Source organism: Athene noctua, chromosome 15 (assembly GCF_965140245.1).
Source record: "Athene noctua chromosome 15, bAthNoc1.hap1.1, whole genome shotgun sequence".
NCBI classification, from domain to species: domain Eukaryota; kingdom Metazoa; phylum Chordata; class Aves; order Strigiformes; family Strigidae; genus Athene; species Athene noctua.
Window position 1 is genome coordinate 12,259,615 of NC_134051.1, and position 27,980 is coordinate 12,287,594.

The 27,980-nt window shown below is 43.1% G+C and overlaps 2 protein-coding genes across 5 annotated transcripts; both read left to right on the forward strand.

Annotated features, from left to right (window-relative positions):
• The first annotated feature begins 6,914 nt into the window (after positions 1-6,914).
• On the forward strand, positions 6,915-23,247 carry TMC7 (transmembrane channel like 7). Its single transcript, XM_074919109.1, has 16 exons — positions 6,915-7,009; positions 7,222-7,468; positions 10,083-10,231; positions 10,572-10,739; positions 10,930-11,015; positions 11,529-11,674; positions 12,287-12,434; positions 14,428-14,598; positions 16,052-16,209; positions 17,123-17,240; positions 17,754-17,851; positions 18,153-18,336; positions 19,111-19,241; positions 19,514-19,669; positions 21,102-21,180; positions 22,045-23,247. Exons 1-16 carry the CDS (start codon positions 6,955-6,957, stop codon positions 22,102-22,104), a joined length of 2,154 nt encoding a protein of 717 aa, XP_074775210.1. The 5' UTR covers positions 6,915-6,954; the 3' UTR covers positions 22,105-23,247.
• A 249-nt stretch (positions 23,248-23,496) lies between these two features.
• On the forward strand, positions 23,497-27,891 carry COQ7 (coenzyme Q7, hydroxylase). 4 transcript variants are annotated; one of them, XM_074919189.1, is made up of 6 exons: positions 23,497-23,604; positions 23,816-24,015; positions 24,399-24,513; positions 24,622-24,761; positions 25,661-25,729; positions 26,937-27,890. In XM_074919189.1, the coding sequence occupies exons 1-6, from the start codon at positions 23,526-23,528 to the stop codon at positions 27,012-27,014; spliced, it is 681 nt and encodes a 226-aa protein (XP_074775290.1). In that variant the 5' UTR covers positions 23,497-23,525; the 3' UTR covers positions 27,015-27,890. The 4 variants fall into 4 exon arrangements, with proteins under 4 accessions (XP_074775290.1, XP_074775289.1, XP_074775291.1 ...); XM_074919188.1 differs by having other exon boundaries at positions 23,502-23,616; XM_074919187.1 differs by lacking the exon at positions 23,497-23,604 and having other exon boundaries at positions 23,627-24,015.
• Positions 27,892-27,980: the final 89 nt, after the last annotated feature.

Genomic DNA, 27,980 nt, shown 5'->3' on the forward strand with positions numbered 1-27,980 from the left:
CGGCTCCTCCCGGTGCCGGCTCCGTCCCTGGTGCGGCGGGAGCCGCCGCGGCCGCCCGCTTCGCTTCCCTTCGCTTCCCCTCCTTCCCTCGCACGGGCTGTGCACTGACTGCACCCCCGGAAAGGGGGAGCTGAACTCCTGCTCCCACAGCTCGGAGAGCGAAAGGAAAACAAGTCCTTTCGTGTTACCTGCTGTAGAACACGCTGCCTTATTTCTGTTTGACCGCCAAGACACTCAGCCTCCGAACCTCCATGAGTTAAAACATGCTTTGCTTTTGGCATGGATCGCAATAGCACAATAAAAGGACAGAGAGAAATGGTTTTCAGGCACATGATGTGTTGTTACCTTTATAGCTGGATTGATCATTTGTAGAGCTGAGATAAACAGCAACCTTAACCTCACATATTTTTATTCGTATTACATGAAGGCTCATCTAGGGGCGAAAAAAGCAGCTGATTCACACTAATACATGCTGTAATGAGCAGCTCCTGGATGGCAAATTTAATACCAGCCCCGTCTTTCTGTACCTTGTAGGGACCAGAAGGAACTCCTTTTCCTTCAGTGTGGCACAGATGATTTTTCTTGCCTTCCCCCTACATGTCTTAATTTCAAGCAGACATTGGCACAACTGTGGGCTGGACAAAGCTCCAGCTGAGCCCCAGGCAGGGTGCGATGCGAAGAAGCCAATAAAGTACCAGGGTGGTGCCTCTTGAAGGAATTTCTGTCCCAGAGCAGCTCAGCAGGGATGCCTCCCTTACTTCAAGCACTCTGCAGCAGCTGAACGCTGCCAGCTGGACTGGGGTTACCCCAGCACACCCACCACCCGACCGTCACTGCCAGGCTGGTGCCCAGAGCCCTTCCCGAAGGCAGATGCTGTCCTCTGAACAGAGAGGCATCCTCAAACGGAACCCACCACCGGGACAGGTACAGGTGAAAAGGGAAACAGAGTAAGACTGGCTCTGCTGTCCCAGACTTGTGGTCTGCCCATTACTTTTTTTTTTCCTTTTTGCTAATACTGTACAGAATTACAGAACTCCAGCCACTTGTGTTAATACAGCTTGTTACACCATTTTGGCATATTTTATCTCCCCAGAAAAACACACATCTTTAAAACTTCCAGCACCTATTCCTAAATAAACTCTCTTGTCAGCAAGATTAAAAAACAAATAAACAAATGAAAACCACTCCTGTCAACCTTTGGATTAGAGGCACCGTCACTAGTCAGTGGGGAATTGATAACAAACCAACCTGCTCTGTGTTCAGAAGCTGTGCTGTTATAATGGCTGAGGATAACTTTTACCAAATGGCTAGTGCTTTCCCAGCTCCTAAACTGGGTAAAACACGTCTATCCTGTACCAGACACATTCATCATGGATTTAAGTAGTTTTCTAATACTACTTTTACATTTTGCCCAAAGCAACATTCCTGTCATGACTACAGAGGACTTGTCTGCAGATCTGGTGTACTGATCCACGAGCTGCCTGTGTGCTGCACAGGTCACAGGGCAAAGCTTGGCGGTAGTTGAATGCAAGATCCCCCCAGAGTTAAAACAATAACTCCAAACTTTCATGAATTTTAAAAAGCATTTTTGAGTTGTGACATTATGAAGAGGAACCATATGAACGAAAAAGTGTCCTGGAAATGTGTGGTGTTACTAAATGTTGCAGAGGGATCTCCAGCATTGTGGGAACTGATAGAGCACCGCTTTCCATGTTCACCACAGACTGAAAACTTCTGCTTTTGTGAATATGGTATCTTGGACAAATAATGCACAAGAGGAACCTACTGGTCTCCCTGCATGTGACTGTCAGGCTCTGACAGAATCATCCATTTTCTCCTCCTCAGCATGCTTATTTTCCTGTTTTCCCACCTGGGATTGCTATCACCCATAAAATTCACTGAAACATTTCCAAGTGTCTAAAAAGCTTTCTCAACTGAAAAAGAAAAAAAAAAGAATGGAGAATGTTCTCACAAAATTCCTGGGGAAGTCAAACGTGTTTCAGTTCCTCTAATCTTTATTTAAATTTGTTCTCATGGGGTCATTAACCAAATATTTTTCTATCACACAGAGTTTCAGAGTCCAATTAATCAGCAAGTGTATTACCTTTCTTCTTTGTATTCTTAGGGGTAAGAAAAGGAACATAAATAAAAAGCAAAACTGACACCCCAGATGACACCGCTAAGGAAGTATTACACCGTAAGTATTCCTATTTAAGGCAGGACTGGCCCAGCTCTGTGTTCACAGCCACACACAAAGACAGCACACGCTTGGTTGGCTTCAAGGAACCAATAAAAGAGGGTACTTAGGCTCTGGTGATGCAATACACACGCCTATCTGGCATATGAATCAAACACTTAGCATGAATGCTGAACAATACTAAATGATTTTTCAGGAATGCTACCAAGGGGTTTCAATTTCCGTCTCCTGAATTTTCAGGAATGATCAACTGAAGTTGTTCAAATGAGACCCATGGAATGCAATGCTCAACCAATGAACCAAAATCACCCATGTAAGTGGGCTTCATGGAGGTGTCCAACTCTGTTTCAAACCAGCTGATGCTCTCAGGCTGAGGCACAGCCCAGCCTCTCAGGAGGGCTGCAGACAGACACACAGCACCAGCCTTTGCTATGAAAAAAAATCCCACCTGGCAAAAATCATCCTGGAGATCTGTGAAAAGGAGAAGGGAAAAAAGCAATAGGCTTGAATTCCTGCCCTCTTGTACGAGCCTCCAGAGTGACTTATTGAAGGATGAGGGCAAGTTATGGCTTCTTCTCATGGAAAAATAGCTAAAACATGTATTAGTTTTATTCTATGCCAATTTACCAGCATGAAGGCAAGAACACCTACAAAGAGTTGTTTTTTTTTTTTAAAGTAGTTACGGAAGTTCCTGTGCTTTAATTCCATGTCTCAGTATTTCACAATTCCCCTTAAGATATATCCTTCTCCTCTGCCAGTAATACATCAATTTACTGATCATAAACACGTACCTCTAAATTACTTTGAGAACTTACCTTTTTATCAATAACATTTTATGGTTTGATTATGAAAACTGATTATCCACATAGATTGTTATTGCCAATAAAGCAATTCAAAAAATCACATACTTAAGTTGATGACACTGAAAGGGAATGAAAGAGCTCAAACAAATTAATTTCTAACAATTATTAAGACTAAAACTGTGATGTGATGTATGAAAGCTTTGCTTGTGCTTTGCTTCATTTGTTTCTCAAGGACTCCTGACTTCTCAACTGTTTCCTTAGGTCCCTCTGTCTGCTTAGGTAAGATTGAAACACTCATTAGGCTCCCTACGTAAATCACTGATAGCAGACTCAAGGCCTTCAGTGGACACTTGGGCAACTCCTAGAATGACATAAGGGGGTCTCTAACAAAGAGACACAGAGACCCTATTATAGGGAAACTGATTTTGCTGAGTTAGGAGAGAGACACCTGGACTTGACTTCACAGTGCATGCTCTGGAAAGAGGGTCAGCTAGTGAATACTGTGAAGATGACTACTTACTTCTTCCCCCAACCACCAAAGACCCTCACCCTATTTTCACTATGCATGCTCGTATTATGCAAATGAACTCTGGGAACTCCTTATCATAAGACCCCTTTCTAGGAAATCTAATTAATATGTATGATCCGTGTGTACATAAAATGATGTCCCTTGCTAATTCTTGGGAGGCCTTATGGTGGAGAATCCCCAGGGTGACCTCAGCACTGTCAATAAAAGAATATCTGCTTAACAGTTATATTGGATGCTGACTGCTGAGTTAATTTCTTTGTTTCAACACACAGGTAAGAGAAGTTAAGAAATGTGCTCATTTATGTCTGATTCAGCATCCTGAAACCTAATGATGACTTATTTTTAGAAGTACTGCAGAAAGTGGACGAGGAATATTCAGAAACACGTGGTGAGCGAATTAACTACCAGTAGACTACAGTAAGAAATGCCTAGAAATGCGCTTTTTTCCCCCAAATGTAATACTGTTGAAACTACTGGAGGTTTTGTGTTTGGGTTTTTTTTTTTTTTTTTTCATGACATAAGCTCTTATTTTCACACTAAAAGCAAGAATTATTCCAAGAAATAAGTCTCTCAGGTTGTTTACTTAACACAAAAGACACCCTCACTGTCAGATGGAAAAAGATCCAAGTATCTACTAACTTTGCTCCAGCTCATACTTGGTTTTCACATTTAAGGGTAAAGTTGTGGTGTTTCCAGTGCAGCCTGTGTCACTACATCCACACACTCAGAACAAGCAAGGGAGTTTGGGCCTACAACCAACGGAGTTGACAAAATATCAGAGTTTGTAGGAAGCTCTTACAGCACCCAGCACCAGCATGGACATTTAATAGTAACAGAAGACATCAAAAGAAAGCCTGTTTCTAAGCCAAATGCCTGTGAGAAACACCCAGCAGTCCGAACACCCCACCACCCTGCACATGAGGTTGTCACAGATGAAAATATTAACATGGTAATGATTTAGCAACAAATCAAGATTTATTAATGACTACCAGCACTTAATCACTAAACCATTTAAAGATCTACAAAATAATTCATTAAAATATGTTATAATTAAAATAGTGACTTAACTACAGATTTGAAGATGACAAGATTCACACTAGCTTACTATATGGTACCTTAAATCAATGCATACATACATGCACATTCACAAACACAAGGTGTACAAACACACAGACAGGCAAAAGTATCTGGATCCAGTGCAGTAACTATGTACCCACACTCATGAAGATAACTGTGTACACCTGTATTGGGTCTGGCTGAACTGGAATCGGTTTTCCCCTATAGCAGCCTCACGGTGCTGTGGTTTATGCTGGGAGCTGGCAGGGTGTTGATAGCACCCTGGTGTTGTGGCTGCTGCTGAGCAGTGCTTACACAGCACCAAGGCTCTTTCTGATATTTCCCCCAGTGGGACGGGGTGGGCAAGATCTTGGGAGGGGACACAGCCAGGACAGCTGACCCAAACCGACCAAAGAGATATTCCAGACCATATGACGTCTGCTCAGTATAAAGCTGGGAGAAAGGAGGAAGGGGGTGGGGTCACCCTTGGTCCTCCAAGGCAACTACTACGCGTATTGGAGCCCTGCTCCCTGAGAAGGCCCGACATCGCCTCTTCATGGGAAGTAGAGAATGAATCTGTTTGCTTTTGCTTCCGCACGCGGACTTTTGCTTCGCTTTGCTTATATTAAAACTGCTTTTGTTTCACCCACAAGGGTTAGTTTATCTTCTTTCCCCTCTTTACCCTGTTGAGAAAACAAAGGGAAGGGGGGGGAAGTGATAGAGCGACTTGCTGGATACCTGGCATTTAGCCAGAGTCAAACCATCACAGTCTATTCTGGCGCCCAACGTGGGGCAAAACAACGGCACCCAAACACATTGGTAAGCAGAGAGGGACGGGGTGAAAGAGAAGCTATCTCAAAGTTAAAACTTCCCTCTACTCGTGTTTAGAGTAAGTACTCACCATGCATCAGCATTCCTCAACAGGCGATAATTGAGACTCAAGAGGGTTGACTTCGCCCTGGTCTTCCATCAGCTCTATCAGTGGATGGTCCCTTGAGGAGTTAATGCCTGAGAGGTGTCCCAGCCCAGGGGAGATGCTGGTCACAGTCCTGATGCAGTTCAGGAGACCTCAAAGGGTCTCATTTTGGGCTGCTACTTACAGGGTCCAAGATAATTGATTTTTGTCGAAACCTTTTCACCCCGGTCCAGCTTGAATAATGAAGTATGCAGGTGTCTCTCACCAGCTACACAAGAACTTGATGGATGTGCAATTCTGTTATTGTTTTCCCTTGACCACATCCCAGGTATAGGCATACCAGGCTGTCAGGAGGTGATGGACTCTTATAGCCATTCCCAAGCGACAGGGAGAGCAGGAGCCAGGCACGTTGGTGGAGTGCCTTAATGCCCTGCTTCACTGCCATTTGCAGTCCTTTCCACCCTAGGTTGGTATGGTGTCCAGGAAAGGGGTTGGAATCACATCAAGCAGCCCAGCAAAGAGTTGGGGGGGAGGAATTGCACCACCACAGATGTACTCAGGCCTCACCTCATGCTAACTGAAAGGGTGGTCAGCCATAGCGTTTGCATCCTGCTGCATTTCTTCATGGTTTTTTTGAAGCAAGCCCTGGACAAGAGGAACAAGAAGACTTATGTCCCAAAATGTGAACCTCTTATTTAACACTTACAAGTTTAAGGATACATTGTCACTGAAATCGGGAACAAACCTCTTAACGCCGATGCAGCACTGAGAGGCGCATTCTCTTTATCGCGGCGCCGGTGCACGGGGGATCGCTCCCCCTAACGTGCACCCCGAAAGAGAAAGGCACAGTCCTTCTATACAATTAAAAATATATTCGTGTTAATTTCTGAGAAGTACCTGCTTATTTCCAGGGAACTTAGTGCATATGTTAATATTGTGCAAATGTACTAAAATTTGGGGGAGGGTCTCTGAGGGGCTTCCCCGGGGGCCTTCCTCGGTGTGTTGGTCCCTGGTGGGTGCTGACGAGGTGCCTCTCAGCGTCCTTCCCGTGAACACGGAGCCCTTCTTCCACACAAGGTCTTGTCCTGGCTCATGGCTCCGGCTGTAAAGCTCCTCAGGTTCCTCATCTCGGTTTCAGCAGGTGTCTGCAGGTCTCTCTGCCCTCCCCGGGATGTACCATCACAGTTGCAAAACTTACGCCCCTGGGTGCGCTCTCGCCTGAGGCCCCTCACAACCCCACGCGGAGGCGGCGAGCCGGGCCTAAAGCCAGGGCGCTCGGCGGGAGCGGGCCCCTCGCCCAGCCGGGCCCCTCGCAGCGGGGCGGGGCCGGCCGCGCCCTCCCGAACCCCGCGGGTTCCCGCTGAGGGGAAGGCGGCCCCAGCGGGGAGCTCGCCCCCGCCCCGCCGGCTCCGTTAACGCCCGGAAACAGCAGCGAGGCTTCCCCCGCGCAGCCATGAGCGGGCTCGGGGCCGCCGCGGAGCCGCCGGGCTGGCCGCTGGGCAGCAGCGGTAAGGGCGCGGGGGGCAGGCAGGTACCGCGGCGGGGAGGGGGTACCGCGGCGGGGAGGGGGCACCCGCCGGCGGGCGGCGGGAGGGACGGGGGGAGCGGCGCCGCTCCCGCCTCGCCTCCCTCAGCGCTGCGGGGTCCCGGGGGCCGCCGGCCGGGGGCCATGTTGCGGCGAGCCCCGCTCCGCAGCCGCTGCGCTCCCTCCTTCCCGCAGGGATGTTCCTGCCCGAGGAGACGCGCGGCGCCGCACCTGTGGGCTTCCTGCAGGAGCTGCCCAGCTACCAGTCGGCGCGGAGGCGCCGCGCCGCCGCCGGGGGCACCCAGGAGCGGCGGGCGGCCCCCCAGGGCTCCGCGGGGCCCCGCGCTGTGGAGGCCTGGGGGCTGGAGCCGAAGGGAGACGGGCCGGCGGAGCTCCCTGTCAGAGAACACCCCCGGTGTATGGAGGAGAAGAGGAGATTAAGGTTAGTCTTCACGCGTTTCGGGGTTTTTTAAAGTTACCTTTGCCTAAAGACAGCAAAGGTGCGATGGAAGGCTGAAGCGGAATTGGGTTCACCCTGTGACATCTCATTTTGAGCAGCTGCCCAGGTACTCCTGCCGAAACGTGGCAGGTTCCCTGCGGCACCTCCAGCTGCAGGGGCACGGCTGGGCGCTCCTGGCTGGTTACGGCGTGAGGCAGTAGCTGACTGGGGGCAGGAATAGATTGAATTGGAAAAAATGAGTCAAAACTGGGAATTACCTGTAGCAGCCAAACGCGTTTCTTACTGGCTTGCTTTTTTTTTTTTTTTTTTTTTTTTTTCCCCCCCCCTGCCTTGGGTTTTTATGCTTCTAAAGGTCGCTGCGGGTTACCTGTCATCGGCAACCCCCTTCTGCTGTGCGAGTGCTGCTGTTCCTGAGTCTTCTCAGCAGTTCTTCCAAAACACATTGTGGTCTCTCTGGTGTGGCTTAATACAGGTTGAAAAAAGCTTTCCAGGGCCATTTCTTCTTCTTTTTTTTTTTTTTTTTTTTCCCCTCATATCTCTTTTTAAATTGCTCTCTGCTGTGAGCCGTAAGCAGTTCGTGCCCCTCTGATGGTAACCCTCAGCAGGGAGGGGATTGCAAAGAGCATGCTTTGCCCTGCCTGTATTTCTCTGCTTGTTGACTCATGTCTTACTGCTAGGCTAAAAGCTCCCTTGAGGAGGGATGGTACAGTATATGATCTTACCTTGTCAGGAACAGCTGCACCTTTAAATCGGGTACTTTGTAGTTGTGGTTATGAATCAGGAGAGAGGTGAAAGTACAATTAATGTCTGCTGCTCTACAGAGAGCAAGTTACTCGCTTGCAAGAGCAGTGAGAAATGGATTACAGGCTGACCCTGGAGTTGAGTTTAACCTTACATCCTTTAGAGAAAGTACAGCAGAAGATCTAGGTTATGGTAAAGGAAGGTGTTCAATATGTTGAATTTTTATTTGAAGTTGGGGTATCTTAAAGCTTGGTTCCTCAAGAAAAAGGAGCTGCAGTCCTGTGGCCATGGTGTGTGTTAGGAATGGAGTTGGGATGTCCTAAGCTTGTTTACACATTTTAGCACTGAGAGATTCTGGTGGGGCTTCTTGGCACTCGTACGGATCAGTAATCTGTGTGTATTGTGCAGCAGCTGCCAACACAAAACACTCGATATAAATGTCCTGAAAGCTGAACACTCAACTTCTGTAACACAGATGAATGTGCAGCCCACGCCTCTACTTAAAATGCAGACCAAACATGCCAGATAGTTCTCCAAAGTTTCCTGTTTAACTAACACTACATGCTGCAACCTGTAGTTTCCATAAAATGAAATCTTTTGAGAATAGCTGTATTTGCACTTAAAGATGACCTATCTCCTGCCTTTTTGATTGTTGCATATAGGGTTTAATTCTAATTTTACTTTCAGCTGAGAAGGATGTGGGAACTTTGTCAACATACAGTACACATGGCAGTGGCATGGGGCAGCAGTGAGTCAAGTAGGGTTGTGTACAAAGTCTTTTAAAATTGAAACCTTTGTCTTTAGCACGGTGATCTCATGGGTGCTTAACTGCTGCCCAGAGACTGGAGTAGGGTTTGCTGCATATAAGTCAATCTTCAAGCTGTGTTTCTGGGAAGTTTGGGCTGGTTTTGAGGTTTCTTAAAAGAAAAAAACAAAATGCAAATTCTGAGCGACTAAGAATTCGCCTTGATGCTGTCACTGACCACACAGCAATTTTTAAAATGCAAATGTGTGTATATAGTATGAAAATATATAAGTGAGAAGTGATTAAAAATTCTAGACAGTCTGTGGCACATGGTCGGTGTTTGTTTGCAGCTTATTATTAGAACAGTACACCCCCACACGTTGACAAAGAAATACCTTCTGAAATTAATTGAGTTGGCACTTGCCAGAGAATGTTTCAAAACGCTACAAAACCTTAATAATTAAAAATTAATAATGATATTTGGTTTCTGTTATGTACTGGAATGTGATATAAAAGTTAAAATTATAAAATCCAAATGAAATATTTAAGCCTCTTTTAGTTCTCTGTATGTTTTTTACTTTTTTTCCCACAACATATTTTGACATTTTATTCTGATTTTGAGATCTGTGAATTTTCTACAAAATAATAATTTTCTGGTTTGAACAGCTGCATTTATAACATTAAAAGAGGAAAACTAAATATTTTAGAGAAATTTTTTAAGAACCTCTTGGTGCAGATGCTCTGGTCAGAAGTTTTTTAGGAAAGAATCTTCTTTCTCCAGCCATTTGTAAGTAGGAAATCATTAACAGCAACTGCCCTGAGATCCCACTGGGAAGTTCAACTACGTATTTTTCTGTGTTGTACTATTGTCAGTTGGATTTTTTTTTTTTCTTTGAGAGGTGAGTGTTTTCTGCAAGAAGACTTGCTATATTTGAATTAATTTGATGTCACAGTTATCAGGAGGAGCAACAGGGACAGCTAGCGTGTGTTACTCCAACTATTAGCACTACTATCTCTCTGAAGGCTGCAAGCAGGCTCCATTGTGCTACGCCCTGTTACATGTAGTGAAAAAGTCTTGTGTGCTCAGTAACTGTATTTCTTGATTCTTAGGGGCATTCAGCAGGCTGATATAAAGCATTCATCTGGATGGAAGCAGTGGAAAATAGCTAGCAGTAAATCATGTAAAAAAATCCTCAAAGAAGTCAAGGAGCTGTCATCTTGCCTGGAGCTTTGGCGACATGATATGCACAGCATAGAAGGTATTTACTGTCTGATGTCAATTTGTCCTCTTTCAAGTTGCTTCTGTTACTGGTAGTTTTATGTGTGTGAGCGTAGTTTCAGATGTAACTGTGTATGTTTAGGAAGTTACCTGCTTCCTTTATTATTGCTGATATAAAATCCATCACGGGGGAGAAGGAAATCTACTGGAGAAAATTATTTAAAAGTCACATTTCCATTTCAGTTATGTTGCTAAAAGCTTGCAGTAGTTAAAACTAGCATTAGTTCATCAGTTAACTCATGTAACTGAATTGATAATCTCATTCTGTATTTGCAGTGGTTTTATTGTCTTAATTATTGACACGTTTCTTTTATTCCTAGAGAAATTTGGTACTGGCATCCAGTCCTACTTCTTATTCCTGCGTTTTCTGGTCCGGCTGAATTTTGTAATTTTTATCCTGATGTTTGGTTTTGTTACCCTTCCCAGCATCCTTTCTAAATATGGAATAGTCAGCAACAGCTTTGCTAAAATTCCTCTAAAGAACATAGGTAAATATCTTCTCTATGTACTGATGTTGTTTGGTTTGTAAGATTCTCCCTTTCCATCAGCTTCTCTTCCACCTCCCAGAACAAAGAAATGCTTTTATATTATAAGAATTTGCTATGTTTGAGTTAACTTGATCTTGCAGTTTAATGGGCATTAGCATTTGAGTGACTTTTCCTGCCTTTCTTTTGACAGAGCCTCACTGCACAGTTTATATACCTAGTGATAATAAGGGACTTGTTTACTTCTATACTTACCTGAAAGATTTACTCAGTGGCACTGTAAGTAATTAGTTTTTTTAAATTAAGTTTCTGTGTCTTGCATAGCATGTAAAATATGAAAAAATTTTACTTGGGGAATGAAGCTTTGGTAATTTTGAAAAATAAGACATATGCATCACTGGAGTAAAATTAGTCTTTATTATCTGTGAGAAGGGGAGTTTTCAAACTGACTTTTACTGAGCATCCACAAGGCCACGTGCTGCAGCCTGTGCCTCTCCTCCCCAGCTGCTGAACGTTACGTATTCTGGAGCACGCTGCCTGTTGTGCTCTCTGTGTAGGGTCTCAGTCTCCTTGTCACAGAGCTCTTTGATTGGAGAGGGGAGGGATTTTAGGCACATAGTGTCTGCATTAGTTAGGTAGAAGCAGTGACAGTATTTAGAAGCTACAGACTGTTGTAGCTTGCTGGGGGCCACAACAGTAGTTTTAAAAATGTTTGCTTAATACCAGGTTGTATTTCACTGGGCTGTTGCTGCTACTGTTACAAATTCTGTTTAAACTCTTATGTTTTCACAGGGGTTCCTTGAAATGACAAGTTTGTTTTATGGCTATTACACAGTAGATACTGAATGGCTCGGTGTCCTGAGGTACAACTTGCCACTAGCATATCTGCTGGCTACATTTGGCTACCTTGCATTAAGTCTTGTCTGGATAATAGTAAGGTAAAGATACTGGTATAGTTTATTTACTGCTGCCTGTTGCACATTTTACATTGCATTCTTGCTTGTAGGAAACATGCTGTATTCCAGAACTGTTTAACAGGGAAATGGAGAATCTTTTGCTTGAGGATGCAGTGCCACAGTAGCCTTTGTCTGTGTTTGGGAAACTGACCCAGCAAAATAAAAAAAAAAAAAAAGAAATATTATTCATAGGTATACATAAATAAAAGACTCTCAACCATACAGTAGTTTTAGGATTTTCTTCTGAGTGTTTTGGTTGGGTGGTTGGGGTATTTTTGGCAATCTCAGTTTCCTGAGCCAGCTCACAGCAGAATGGGGGCAGCCCTGGCTGAGATGAGAAGGTATGACTGTGACTAAGTGCAGAGGGAAGTCACCTGTGACAGTCATGGCTTCAGCTGACTTTGGTTGCTGCAGACCATCACACTGAAAGCTTCCCAGAGACCTGCTGATACAAAGCAAATGTGGCTGTTGGCTCAGAGTGGGGGTCGTTTAGTCTTTGACAAGCCAGGTTGCTTGAGGTGTGTTTTCTTGTTTAGTTTTCTGTGAATAAAATATGTCTTTTCATGAATGAATTAAAGTGGCATTTTTGTCTAGGTCTGTTGAAGGATTTAAGCAGAACTTGGTGCATGATGAAAATCAATTTCAGAGTTACTGTAACAAAGTCTTTGCAGGCTGGGACTTTTGCATTACAGATCTAAATGCAGCACGCCTAAAACATCGCAGCTTGCAGCATGAGCTCCAGGTGAGTAACCTTCATTTTTCTAAATGGTTAAAAAGGAGAGATGCATAATTCTGCAGATAATGGAATAAGAGTAAGAAGGATAAAATTAGTTTATACTGGGGGCAGGGCAACCCACATCCTCTTGCCTGCTTTCTAGGTAGCTAGAATTATGCAATGTGAGGGGGATTATCACGGAGGCTGACAGCTCTTCCCCCATCCGCTGGGGACTGAAGCCAACCTGTTAGCTGCTTGTTTTATCTGCCTCTTCTCACGCTCCAGTCGGGTTTCCTGTGTTAGTGTCTGCATAATCCAACAGGAAAAGCTATCCCAGCTGTGGGCAAAGCCCTTGTGCTGTTGGGAATCAGTTTGAGTATACTGGGTTGTAAGTCTGCAGTGTGGTAGTGGTAGTTTGGGGAGGAATAAAGTTCTGATGGTACTCATCATACAATTTGAGAGAATTGTTGCAGTAAGAAGATACCGAAAGCTTTTCACTAGGTGTCTTTGACACATGCACATACAAAATGCTGAGGCAGCTAATAGATTTCCCAAATCATAAAGCTGTCTGAAAGGCTTTTCTGGTGAAACCAATGCCTTCTTTTTGCTTTCTGTACACTGGAAGCAGAGATTTGTGTAGTGAAACAATTTTCTTTGAAAAGATACTTCCACTTCAAACCACAAAGCATTAATATGAGTTAAAGAGCAAGTGAGTTGCTTTCTGCTTTAGCAAAGTTCACAGTCATCTTTTTTCAGCATATAACCAGAGCTTCTGTCACTTACCACACTTTTTCCTCTAGAACTCACACCTTAGAAAAACTTGCCGCTTAATATTACTGTTTGATGCAAATAAATCCTCAGAAAATACCTGGCTAATCTGTGGTTTGCCCAGGTTAAATTGCTTTTACAGGTGATACTGTATTTTACATCAGCTGAAGTGAGACATATGAAGTCTGCGTGACAGATGCTCAAGACTGTCTCTGCGCCATCCCCCAATTTTCCTTCACAAAGAAGTTTGAGCCATAGCGGTGAGGACTGGTTACTCGCCTGCAGAAGTGAGGAGATCAGCAGGCTGATTTACCCATTTCAGAGTTTAGTACCAAGCTATCTGAGATCAGTCTCTCATGATAAACTGGCTTTCTGTCGTCAAGGAGCTGTGTTGCTGATATAGCAGAGATAAGAGGATTGTGAGACACTCGTCTTTGGCTACAGGGCCCTCAGCCTAAGGAGACTGAGCACACAGGGGCTCCCGCTCCTGCATGGACCTGTCTGTGTCAGTGAAAAGGCACTTCAGTGTGCTTGGGCAGGGAGTGGAGTGACCCTCCTAGAGCTGACTATGGATTTGCACATCTGTCATGGTTTAAACCTGACTGGCAGCCAGACACCATGCAGCTGCTTGCTCACCAACCCCCACCTGGGGAATGGGGGAGAGAATTGGAGGGGTAAGGGTAGGGAAACTCGTAGTTTGAGAGAAAAACAATTTAAGTGAAATAAAATGAAATAATAATGACAGTATAGAAAATACAAGTGAGTAATTCACAGTGTGATTGCTCACCACCCACTGACCAGTGCCCAGCCCACTCCTGGCTAGCGACCCCCAAGAAAAAAGAATCCTGAAACCACAATCCTGGCAGCGAGAGTGAGCTTCCTGATCAACCCTTATCTACATGCTGAGTATGATGTTATATGATATGGAATATTTCTTTGGCCAATTTGAGTCCTTTGTTTTGGCTGTGCTCTCTCCCAGCTTCTGGTGTACCTGTGTGCTGGCAGGACCTGGGAAGTTGAAAAGTCATTGATTTCTTAGCAACAACTAAAAACATCAGTGGATTATCAACATTCTTCTCATACCAAATCCCATACTGAATCCAAAAACCAGCACTGTTCTAGCTACTAAGAGAGAGAAAAAAAAGCTCTATCTTAGCTGAATCCAGGACAACATCCCAGAGGTACAAGACATGGTGTCAAGTGTTGTTTGCTGCATCAGAGAAACTACACATCCTTTTTCTTTTGTTTGTAGAGGGACTTGGAGGAAGAAAGAATGAAGCGAAAAATAGCTGGCAGGACAATGGAAGAAAAGCTGCGCATCTACTCTCTGAGAATATTTCTAAATCTAATTGTCATTGCAGTTTTATCAGGATGTTTTTACTCTATTTACAGAGCAACTGTCTTCTCTCAAGAAAGCTCCAGTGTAAGTATCAGACATGACGTTAAGACAGATTGAGTCAGGGCTGGTGATTACAGCAAGAGGAACTATTGTGAAAGAGTCGAGTATCTTAATATAGCACCTTTCATACAAGGGATCTGAAAATGTTTTTTACAGACCTAGAATTTTTTTAGTAGGAGAGGGTGAGAAAGATGAGAACCATGTGCAAAAAAAGCCCCAGTGATGTCTCCCTTTGCAGAGGATTTAGTGTTGTGTGCCCTGGAGCTAATGCAGCTGACAAGAAAAGCAGCCTCCACTTTCCTTCCTGTGTAATTGTTCTCGCCTCATTGTGATCTGCTAGTACAAGCAATGGTGTGTCCGGGAAGTGAACTAGCTGAGGGAACTGATCTGGTTAAAACTAACTTCATCATGATCAGTTTCTTGACCTGGTTCACTGTTCAGCTGCAAAAGTGAACAGCAAGGGAAGGGGAGAGCAAAGATTATGATCTGTATTGTGGCTTTATGGCCACAATATGGCTGTATTGTTACAGCTGTGTGGGGAAACAGGAAGGCTCTGAACATGGAGCACTCTGCAGAAGAAAAGGTTCTTGTATCAGTCTTGGAAAGAATCAGGTTGGCTAGGGTTGTTCACCCCTGGCAGGACAAGCAGATAGGAAGGGTGGTGGTTGGTTCAGAAGCAGAAAAACAAGAGCTAACAGGTTTGAACAGTTTTGCAACAGCAGTTGACTTCTCTGTGGGACCCCAGGGTTGAATTAGCCTGATGTGAATGGAGACCAAAGTTTTTCTCTCACCTCTGTTCATTGGTGATGTGACAGGCACTGGCTCTGCATGGGGAAAGTTGTGCTCGTGGTGGACCTAACTCTTAACTTCTGTAAACTGCCAGGATTGCAGAGGGAGGAGCAGGAAATGGGGTCTAAAGAAGTGTTTGTGTTGGAGGTGTTTGAGGGCAGAGGAGGAGGATAGCACAACACTGAACAACTTAAAAACCAGCTTCACACAGTGTGGGCTTTATGTATAAGGGTATCTTAACCTTGCCTAAATGAGTAGATAGAGAAGCTTGTTAAGATCGTAGGAAAGTCAGGGAAGCTGCTTGACACCAGTGAGAATAACTTGAAAAGTGCCTGCACTTTGACATAGGTGTAAAAGTTGGTAGCCTTAGTGCTGGGTTAGACAACATAGTCAAATGCAAGCCTTGATGAGATGAGCCTCTTCAAACTGAAGCTTTGGGGAAGTGCAGAAATACTCGTACCTGGAGGTAGAGGGAGTTACTGGTGAAAGGAGCAGGAGAAAGCAAGAGTGTGTAGCAGCAAACTGTGGAGGTAGATAGCAGTGGTCAGGCTTGTAGTTCCAAATATAGGTGGAGGATGAAGACAGAGTGAAAGATGCTGGGCAGGAGAGGCTGGTGGGTGGCTGGAGTGCAATGTCAGGAAGGCGTGTTTCTCTGAGTATTATCTTCTTCTCATCTCTTCTTGTATAGGATGTCAGCAGTGTGAACTTCCAGTCTAATCTCATAGTGCAGTATTTGCCTTCCATAGTGATCACATTGGCCAACTTGATTGCTCCTCAGATTTTCTCATTTCTGATCAGATTTGAAGATTATTCACCAGCCTTTGAAATCAGGCTGAAGCTCATAAGGTAAAGATGTTTTTGTTATGGCCTTGGATGTTTCAGGAACTTGTTCTTGGCAGGTTATAAATATTGTAAACATTGAAATATCAAGGATCAGAGAGGTTGGACTCTGCTGTGGAGGGCCTAGCCACTGGAAGCCAAGCAGGCATTGTTTGACTTGCATTCAGTTGGAAACTTTATTTTTAGATGTGGAAACAATCTCCTGTTTTGATGACAGTACAGTACAGTTATTTCAGTGTCCAAGTTTTTCTCTCAGTGTCATTTAGCTGTGTGATCTGGACATCTTCAACAACGTGAACAGTCAGTAGAGAAGTTGTGGCTGCAGAGTTGTGGATTCACACCGCTTTGCATGCAGCAGTTCCTTCAAAGAGCAAATGTGTGCGTACAGCAGTGACCGAAGCACGGCTTTGCTCGAGACAGAAGTAAAAAGGTTTGGGCTAGAAGATACTTCAGTCTGAGAGCACGAAGAACTGGTGTTTGGCAGCTTAAGGCAGTACGATCTGGGTTGAAGCACCTGAACTCTGCAAGCCCCTGTGCTTTGTTTTTCTGATTTGACTAAGTGCATCTGAAGGCCTGAAGCCACCTGAGAGGGAAATGCTGTACACAGAGTTGTTACCTGGCCTCAGACTGTACTTGAGAGAATGTCAGCCCTCTGCGAGGTCCGCAGCTGAAATGACTGATTTAGAAACAATACTGAAAAAGGGAACAAGGGACTGTAGCCTGAAGCAGGGAAGGTGAAAAGCAGGTTAAGTTACTACTAAGGAAGGAAATGTGTTTGTTGTCTAGCTGGCCATTCCATTAAAGCTCTGTACAACCCTTCTGTGTTTCCAGCCTCCCTTGGACTCCTGTGAATACTGAGCCAGGCGTTAGAATGGTTCTTTTTTGGCAGGTTTGGAATCGGGTTTTGCCTTTCTTCCAGGTGTGTCTTCATGCGGTTGGCCGGTATCGGTGTTCTCTTGTTCTCGCTGTGGAGTCACATCTCCTACTGTGCCACTGACAAGTGTAAGGCCTGTGGATACAATTACGAACTCTATCCTGTAAGCAGATTTATCTTGGTCTTTAATCATCTGAACTTGTGAATACAGATTTGTTTTCCATAAGACTTGCTTGTCTAGAGGTATTTAGAATCAGACCTGGGGTTGCCATTCATGTTATACCTAGTGTTGATTCGTACAGCTCAGTGCAAACCAGTATAGTTCTCACGTATAAATTTTGTTTGTCTAAAACTCTGATTAGAATTAGTCCCGTGACAGACTATTGTTTAGCATAGGCTTTCTGACTACCATGAGGATTGTTTGAGGTAGCGCTAGTTTGGAGACAATTGTGTTACTGCCTTTTGCTCCAATAAGAAAAAAAAACCCAACCAAAACAAACAAAAAGCTTGGCATGGAAGCTTTGAAACACGTAAATATTTTAGAAATGGGAGTTAGTGCAATTTGAACTTCACTGTGTTAACTGACTGAGACATTTGTTGCTTTAGTGATTGATGGATGTATTTTTCACTTGTTATTTAGATTCCTATTCTTTTTTATCCTGTCTTGCTTTTGTAGTGCTGGGAATCTGAAGTTGGGCAAGAAATGTATAAACTGATGATATTTGATTTTATTACAATTCTTGCTGTGACTCTGTTTGTGGGCTTTCCTAGAAAGTAAGTATCTGCCTTTTGAGCATACTTTTGCAAATGACATATGAAATGCATTTTCTTTGTTATTAATTCCCCATATTTCTAACCAGATTACCAGTTTTAAAATACTTGGTGGTTTGAACACCTGTTTGCTATTCAGATGGCTGTGTAGGTTTTGATGTTTGAGTCTGGTTTTACTTCTTCAGACATTTTTCTGCTATGCTGTCTAATGCTTAAATACTAAACATTGTGTGTTCCAAATGTATTAGAATTCAGCTAGGGTCTATAACTCCAATTTAGAACTAATGATATTCTTTGGTTTTAGGTTGTTAGTTACTCATTGCTCTTGCAAGCCAGTTCAGTGGTGTGGATTGCAGGAATTTGAAATTTCTGACAATGTCCTGGATATCATTTATGGGCAGACTGTCTGCTGGATTGGAACCTTCTTTTCACCACTTCTCCCTGCAATAGCAACTATAAAATACTTCATCATCTTTTACATTAAAAAGGTAATGAAGATGTGTGATAAATGAACAAAACTGAGCACATCTGTGATTTTTGTAATATAAGTATGTGGTCGATTTAAAACAAAAAACCCTAAAAACACCCAAGGATGCAGTGTACTGGAAATGAGGTAATGGTATTCCGTTTTCTGTAGGTTTTTTGCTTTAAGAGAAGGTAGAATTTTGCTTTGAAATCAAGCAAGCCAACATTTAATAGCTACTTCAATTATTTTTAAACTAATTATTTTTCAATAAAATCTTTTAATGTATTTACTAGCAACACAGCTTAGAACTTGGACAAAATTTAGTCAAGCTGCTAACGATTTGGAAGTAAAATGGAAAATGCAGGCTGGGTTGGATGTTCAGTATGTGATTTTTGTGTCTCAGAAGCTTTGCTCTATGACCACACAGCTCCTTTTGTGCCTCGAGTTCTTACTAATATTGTAGTTATTACAAGAGGCAGTATATCTAGTGAAGATGTGGCAGAACAGTGTGGCTGTGCCATGGATCATACACCAAAGGACTATGTCAGTTACCTCTGTGCAAGTGTATGAGGCCCTCTGGATCAGATTCTTACTCAAAATAGGAGACATTCGCTTATACCAGAATGTAAAGCATTTTTGTCTTAGCCCCTTTTAGTCCATGTACATCAAAGGAAGGATGGTTGTGTGGTAGCTGGTAACATATTTGAGAATGGAAAATTCAGTTGATGGGGAAAATATACTTGGACATATGTATGTAGATGTACTGGTAACAGTCTTGCTCACTTTCTCTCTTCAGATCAGTTTGAAACACACGTGTAAACCTGCAGCTAGGCCTGTTAGAGCATCAAGTTCCAATTTTTTCTTCTCGGTGGTGCTGTTGATTGGGCTCATCTTGGCTTTTATTCCTTTAGGAGTCAGCATAGCACAGTAAGTGACAATTTAACTTCTGTGAAGGTGACATTTGTTTTAAGATTATCAGTTCTCTAAAAATAGACACACAACTTTGGAATGATAAATTGAAATAAAATATATAGTGTATAATAAACCAAATCATAACTTAGTTCATCTAAACAAAGATTACAATTTTAAAGATAAAGGACACTTTTACCCCATCAACAAAATGGTGCTGGGCTTATGTTGGATTATTTTATCTTTACATTTTGGTGTAGCATCTCCTTTCTGTTCTGGTGCTTTGACAGTATCCCCTCCTCCAAGGCATGTGGGCCCTTCAGGAATTTTAACACTTCGTGGGCAGTTGTTCCAGAAGCAGTACTCGGGTTACCAACAGGTCTGCAGCAGGTGCTTTATGGCATAGCATCAGAAGCCTTTGCAGTGCCTTTTTTTGTGGTCATTTGGTGAGTACTGCGGAGACCTGATTCAGTCGTGCAGCTGCATGGTTCATTTCCTTCCTACTGCACTGATACCAAACAGCTATTAGACCAGGTTTTCCATCTGCAGTCAAAAGCATCAAAGCCCATATGAATCTTTAGGTACTTACGTCGTTGCCTGTGTGTTCACACTCATGAGCTTCATTCCGTTTCCTCTTGCATGTCCCATATCCCACACTTGTCTTTCTTAAAAACGTTAACTGTGAGTTATTATGCAAATTAGTATTGTTAGGCCCTGTGATCACAAATCCTATCAACAAACCTTACTTTAAAAAAAAACAAACCAACAACAAACAAAACCCCCAAAACAGTCATTCTGTAAGATAAAATTCAATACAGAATCATGGAATTTATAAGGTTAGAAGTCACCCGTAGAGGTCATTTAATCCAACCTTCCTATTCAAAACAGGGTTGAGTAGAGCAAGTGCTCAGGAGCCATGTCCAGTTAGGTTTTGAAGATCTCTGAAGATGGAGACTCCACAGCCTCTCTGGGCAACCTGTTCCAGTGTTTGGTCACTCTTGCAGTAAAAAGTTACTGGATTTTTTTCTTATGTTTAAATGCAATTTTTTGCATTTCAGTTTAACCTGACTGTTTTCAGATCTTGGAGCCTTGTTACCTGATACTTTCTACAACTTCTACACTTGAGAAACAGTGTAGTTTATTTCAGACTTCACCTGACCCTTTCTTCCATAACACATGTTTATGGGTTCTGAACAGAACCTTTTATTATGTACACAGGAAATATCCTCTTTGTTGGTTCGCGTTTTTTATTTTTTTACTTTATTATAAAGCATGTGTAAGAAGTGAAGGATGACTGTTACTTTCTACGTATTATTTGGAAAAGAAAATACATGATCTATACAGGTCTTTGTACCATTCTAGTTCTTGCTACTGCTCTTCATCATTTAATGCACTGTGGATAATCTGGGTTACAGATTACATCTGCAGTATGTGCTGTAAGAAATGGCTGCCATACTGATTGCTGGCTGCTTAGCATAGTTAGAAACCCAGTGGCAGCAAAGAGTTACTCCAGTGGAACATTAAACTTAATTTCTGAGGAGCAACCCCCGCCATACATACACCTAGAGCAGGGCAGGAACTGACAGTCTAGAGAGGGCTGTCAGAACATGACCTGTAACATTTGAAAGTGGCTGTGCCACTGTGACCCCTAGCACTTTGTCCCTGCCTGCTGCAGGCACCACAAATATCTTAGCAGATGCTTTTGAGCAGAGCTATGCCAAACCTACTCCAGCTATATTTTTTTTTTTTTTTTCCTCCAGCCACTTCTCATATGAAGCAAATGCACAAACTGACAATTCCTCTAGCCCATAACAGACATTTTCTGACTAATTCTGTTTTGCACGGTGCTAATATAAAATGTTGGTTTGTTGTTTGCAGCCTCACTATGTTCTATTTTATTGCCTTGGCTAGAGCACACAAACGCGTGGTTGAGCAGCTGAGGGAACAACTGGTTATGGTAAGATTTGACCCACTTTTCTGTACCCCTAAAGTTTTCTTTGTTGTGTCAGTAATCAGGCATGCCAAGGAAAAACAGTTTTCATAGTCTTCTGGATACTTGATGTTTGCACAGTCAGTCAAGAATGTCTCAGAAATTACATATTACGTAACTATAGTATTTCTCAGTCTAGTTGGTTTTCTTGGGTATCAGCTGCAACTGCAGCAAGGTCTGATGATATCAGCAACGCATGCGTGAGATATGCCTCTGAGAAGCAGTGTCCCTGTTCTTCATCTGTTGTTTTGCTTAAATCCACCCATCTGCATGGGGTATTTTTTCTGCCAAACAAGAACCTGAATCTTGTGCTTCTTGTCCTCTCTGCCGTATTACATAACCCACACCTCTGTTTCCTTCTTAGCTCTCACAAACAGGCACCCATTTCCCTTCCCTCTAGTCAGAGCTTGGCCTCACTAATAAGACTTCTCACTTTCTTGGGAGGAGATTTTTGAAGAGTAAGGAATTTAGAAGCAAAAGCCGTACTGCTTTTTCAAGGGTTCTCAAATCAGTTAGGAATTCTGAAGGTACTTGCATGCTTTCTATTTGTTCACTGTTGTTAGGCTTCTTGGAAGCATGTTTTTAGGTGTGTGAGGTGCTTTTACTGAGCTCAATGCAGAACTGTTAATGTGACCTAACATGAGATAAACGGAGTCAAGAGTATGTTAAACTTAAAATTGTTCAGGCAGTTGAGAGCGTGCTGGGAGCCACTAGAGTATAGTGTGGTGGATGCACCTATTTTATTTATTTTTCTAATAAAGAACTGAGCTGTTCATAGGTAACTTTACTACTTCTGTTCATCTAGAGCATACTTTCTATTTTGTCTTTCAGGAGGGTCGTGACAAGCAGTTCCTAATCGGAAAGATAACAGAAGCTCAGACACATCCTTGAAATCCACAAAAAGCCAGAAGAACTTGACTTCCTGATACTCCCAGAACCACTAGATAAGAGTAGAAGCATTTGCAGCACCTAAAAAGCGAGCAGCTGACCAACCCCCTGGCACTGCTGTCTATGTAACGGACACTTATGGTCTTAGTCCTGATTGTGCTAGTGGACCTGAAAGTTTCCAAGAGCAGAAATTTAGCTAATTTATAGCCTGTTAGACCTGTCCAAAAAATTATATGGTAGGACACTATTTATTGCTGCTACAGTTTCAGGGTTGTTGGAGTTTAAGTCCCTGTTTTTTCAGGGGTTTGGGTAAATTGTGATCAGGACTGAAACTCTGTATAAGAACTTTGCACTGTTTTTACAAATTACGCTTTAAGAATTAGGAGGGAGGGGAAGGACGTGGTTTTACATGTTTCCAACTCACTTGTCTTTTAAAACCAAAGCAAAAGAGACCTATGACAGTATTTTGAAATAGTGCGTAGGAGAATAAAATAATGGCATGGGTTTGAAATCAGTTTTCTAAATATATTTAGAGAAGAGACTTTGATACTTGTTTTGCTCTGAATAGCAAGTGCAGTTAGCACTGCTTCACAAACTGTTTCAGAGAAAGCAAGCTGATAAGAGCTGTGAAAAAACACTGGAAGTAGGAAGAGATCACTGCTCGGTGACCTGACTGGTGCATATCTGTCACAGGGAAAGCCGTTGCTCAGGTACCAGCCTCACTGCTGTGGAGTAGCTTTTTTCTTTTTTTAATGTGTTAACATTATTACTTACATTTTATTCATGTAGAAACATCTTGACTACTGTTCTCTTTGTTCTAAAATGTGAATATTTGAGAGTTAAGTTAAAGTTTGGAAACACAGCATTCAGAAGTGTGTGTCAGTACCCTTTAAATTCATGTTTCTTCTCTCTGAAATGAAATGATGATGCTGTGTGACTCAGAGGGAGCAGTATTTCTAAGTAGACTACTGTTTCCTTTATTTAAAGATTGTTCATAAGGATTTTCTGTACAGAATTGTCTTTATTACTTGAAATTTGCCAGTAGCACACTGTTAATATGTTTTTATGTGTTTTGGGATGTTTTCTGTCTTCATTTTAAAGAAACTAACATTGACCAAATGTATTTAAAAAAAAACAAACAAACAAACAAACAAAAACAAAACCAACGTCTGACGTTTTTAAAATTAGCTTGCTTCGACTCCGAGGGGACCGGCCCTTGTGCGCCTCGGCCGGGTGTGGCCCCCGAGCCCCGCAGCCGGCGGAGGGCGCTCCGCCCCCGTTCCCATGGCCGCCAGGGGACGCCGGCCCTGACTGACAGCTCTGCTGTCCAGTGCGGCGGCGCTGGGGAGCCAATCGGAATCGCGGCGCGGGGTGATGACGTTGCGGCGGTGCGACGCGCCGGAGGAGGCGGCGGGGTCAGCGGGATGGCGGCGGCGGCCGCTGCCGTGGGTCCGGCTGTGCGGCGCTCGCTGGGGCAGCGCCGGCCCCTCCCCTGCGGGGCGGGTAGGGGCTCGGGTCGGTTCCCGCGCCTGTTCCCGCGCCTGCCCACCTGTCGGGGCGCCGCCCTGAGCGATGGGCCGCGGGGCTCGCACCGCCGCCCGGGCCCGCCTCACGCCGCCTGGTGCCGCTCAGGCCGCCCGGCCCCACGGGTGGCAGCGCCCGGAGAGGGGGCTGGGCGGCGGCAGAGCTCGCGTCACCTTTGTCTCTCCGGCAGGTCTCCGGGGGAGGTGGCCTTTGCCCGCCGGAGGGGTTTCCCTCAGGCCTTGCAGCACGCGGGCGACGCTTGAGGGCATCAACAAGCCCGTCATAGACCGCATCATCCGGGTGGACCATGCGGGGGAGTACGGGGCAAACCGCATTTATGCGGGGCAAATGGCCGTCTTGGGTAGATCAAGTCTGGGGCCGATTATCCAGGTTAGCGGACCTAAAACAGATCGCTGTGTTTTTGTTTAATTTGCATTTGATTAATTAGCAAGGGTCAAATGAAGTTGAAAGATGATAGCTGCACATCTTTTTCTAAACACGTTTAAACATACGGGTTTATAAACAGTGGTGGGTCTACTTGATAAGGGAGTTACCAATGCTATAATTAGTATTGTCACAAAAGCTTATTTTGCAAATGGTTTTATGTTTATTTATAACTGTCCTCACCAGCCCTTCACCATTTCTTTGCAATGTGAATAGTGTTAGCTCTGCAGTTACAGTGTGAGGAGCCTGAGCTGTTTTGGTTTATTAGTTATATTGGAATTGTTTAATGTTTCTGTTCTTATACTTACTGTGATGTGGCTTTTTTGCAGCAAATGTGGAATCAAGAAAAAGACCACCTGAAAAAGTTTAATGAACTAATGGTTGCATACAGAGTTCGACCTACTGTTCTATTGCCTTTTTGGAATGTAGCAGGTTTTGTTTTAGGTGAGTTTGTATTATTACTATTGTTGTTTTATGAAGTCTTCAAATTTATAAATTATTTGTATTGCTTCAGATTTCATTGTTTGCATATGTTTGGTACCACAATCACAGGGGCTGGAAGTGCTTTACTTGGAAAGAAAGGTGCAATGGCTTGCACAGTGGCAATAGAGGAGAGTATATCGGATCACTACAATAGCCAGATCCGAACTCTTATGGAAGAAGACCCAGAAAAGTACAAAGAACTATTGCAGGTATTTAACAATAACTTTAAAAGTAATTAAACAAATTCATTGAGTTATCTAATGTGACTTTAGTGTTTCAAAATAATATGGTCTTAGAATTTACAGTAGATCTCTCTTTGTTCTATCACTTAACATTCTGAAGTCAACACAAACTTAAAGTTAACTGCAGTTAGCAGAAACTTCAAGTCCCAGATGAAAAATTAGAAGAGAAAAATAGCGTTGTTTATGCTAAAATGGACAAAAGCCTTAAAGTTTACAGGGAAACACCCTTACTGATTATCTGTCAAGTCAGGGACCTTAATTTCATTATTTAAATTGTCAGAATAATTTGTATGTGTGAAACTAATTAGCATTATGACTATAGATTTTGTTGAAACAGTGAAAACCATAGTGATATATTAAAACAGCAGCTGAGCATATGTACTGGGTCTGGCTGAACTGGAATCGGTTTTCCCCGTCACCTGTGGTCACCATGGTAGGCACAGACAGTACCATCGAAAGTTGATAGGGCAGACATTCGAATGGGTCGTTGCCGCCGTGGGGGCGTGCGATCGGCTCGAGGTTATCTAGAGTCACTAAAGCTGCCGGGCGGGCCCGGGTTGGTTTTGGTCTGATAAATGCACGCGTCCCCGGAGGTCGGCGCTCGTCGGCATGTACTATAGGGGAAAACCGATTCCAGTTCAGCCAGACCCAATACAGCATATTAAAAGAAATGTAGGTTTGGGGAATGCTGTAAGTGATTCCCTTCTTGCTGAATTGAAGATTCAGGTCTTTGAGAAGCTTTTAAGAGATCTGGACCTCAGAAGCCTGTCCTGGTGCATGCAGTGGTCGATAGCGTATAGTTTTGTATACTAGCTGCCTTGATTTCTCTGCCAAGTAGACTTACTAATTAACTGCTATTTTTAAAGATCATAAAGCAATTTCGAGATGATGAACGGGAGCACCATGACATTGGGCTTGAGCACGATGCAGAAATGGTAAGTACAGTGTTGACTCACCCTTAGCGAGGATGTAGGTGGGATATTCTGACCTTCCTTGTTGTGGTTTAAACCCAGGCAGCAGCCAAACACCACACAGCTGCTCAGTCACCCTCCCCTCCCCAGGGGATGGGGGAGAGAGAGAGAATTGGAGGGGTAAAGATAGGGAGACTCACAGGTTGAGATAAAAACAGTTTACTAATTGGAATAAAATAAAACAATGATAACATTAATAGAAAGTACAAATGGGCAATGCACAATGTGATTGCTCACCACCCACCAACTGATGCTCAGCCTGATCTTGGAGAAGCCAAGATCCTGAAACCACAATCCCGGAAGCAAGAGGGAAGCCACTCCTGCCCGGCCAACCCTCCTCTCTGTACTGAGCATGACGGTACGTAATATGGAATATTTCATCAGCCAGTGTGGGTCTGGTGCTCTGGCCGTGCTCCCTCCCAGCTTCTTGTACACCTGCACACTGGCAGGACGTGGGAAGTTGGAATGTCCTTGAATTTTTAGCAACAACTGAAAACAGCAGTGGATTATCAACATTCTTCTCATACCAAATCCCATGCTGAATCCAAAACTCAGCACTATTCTAGCTACTAAGGAAAATTAGCTCTACTCCTATTGAAACCAGGACACTTACCCAGTGACTGTGGTGTAGTTCTTTATTTGAGAAACAGAAAATAAAGCGCTTGATATTATTTCCTGAAGATAGATTTATATATATATATATAAGAAAACACTGCATATTATGGCTCTCATTTTTCTAGAACAGAATTGAATCTGTTGGAACTCATGTCAAGTATTGAAGTGATTGTGTTTTCCTGAGAGGTGTCCTCTGGACAGTTTTTAATTTTAGATTAAATATTTCTGAAGATAAGGCTGATAAGTGCTATCCATGCAGCTGGAACTTGGACATTGTCTTGGTAGACAAATGCAACCATGTTAGGATGTGTGACTCCTCTCCTTTTTTTTCTTCTCTTGACTTACATTTGTGGAGAAATGGAAACATCCTTCAAAGTTGATTGGTTTTAATTTAGTTTTCTCTAGGGTAGATTAGATTATAAGTGAGTTTTGGTAGTGTTTCTTGCTTTGTTTTGTTTTTTGTGATAAGGAATTGTTAGCGTTATCTAAAAAACCAATGTGGTTCAAAGAAAATGCTTCATTAGATGTATTGTGTCTTTTATTCTTTGTTTTGCAGGCACCAGCATATTCAGTTTTGAAGACAGCTATACAACTTGGATGCAAAGCTGCAATATTTTTATCAGAAAGAATTTAGTGATGCCCTCCGTAATGTTTGTGGCAATAAGCTGTGATGCCAAAGGGTATGGAAACTGCAGAAGACTAATATTTTATTCAGACTTTTAAAATTTTCTTCACTAAGCATCTGATTCAGCCACAATGAGTACCTGTTCAAAAAGTATCTATATTTAAGTCGATTGAGCTAAATGTGGATAAAGACGGCTCTCTACGAACTAAACGTTATTCAGAGACTGTTCACAAGGTGGCAGCAAAATACGTATGTATATACACGACATATATCCAATTGTGTGTGTATGTATACACACATAGAAAAGTGCTAAATACATTTTCTGTTGCTTTCAAATCTATGTACTTGGAATAAGCTGGAGCTCATCAGCTCATTTTAAAATGTGTAATACTGACTAAGGATATTTTTGAGTTCTGTTTTCAGGGTAAGTAAATGAAGTACTAGTAAGTGGGTTTTTTTAGCCTGTCTTGAATAAAGATTGGTATCAGACTGTAATTTGAAGGTTTGTTTGTGTGGTTTTGGTTTTTCTTCAGGCCCAGTGCTGAATTCTTTAACTAAATTTTTTTTCCTTTGGGTTTTTTGTTGCTGTGTGGTTTGTTTTTTAGGTTTTTTGTTTAGTTTTTTTGTTTGTTTTTTTGTCCTGAGTGTGTAAGGAATTGATCCCTGATATGAAGCAGATGGAGAGAGCAACTTGGAGCACCTGTGGAGTTGCACTTAATACTCTGTTAGAGCTTTCAAGTTTATCTATCTTTGCTTCTAGTCTTCAGTGGCTCTGGAACACAGATGCTCTTGCCTTCTCCATGTTTAAACAATTTCCTCACACTTTCTGCTGACATCCTGGCATGGAGCAATAAAAATATAAAAGACAAAATTGTGCGTGTCTGTTCTGTTAAACACTGATTAAAGACCCTAAAAGTACAGCAACAGAATTAGTGTTTCTTAAAGTGGTAGGAGTGAAAGGGACTTTGTACAAGA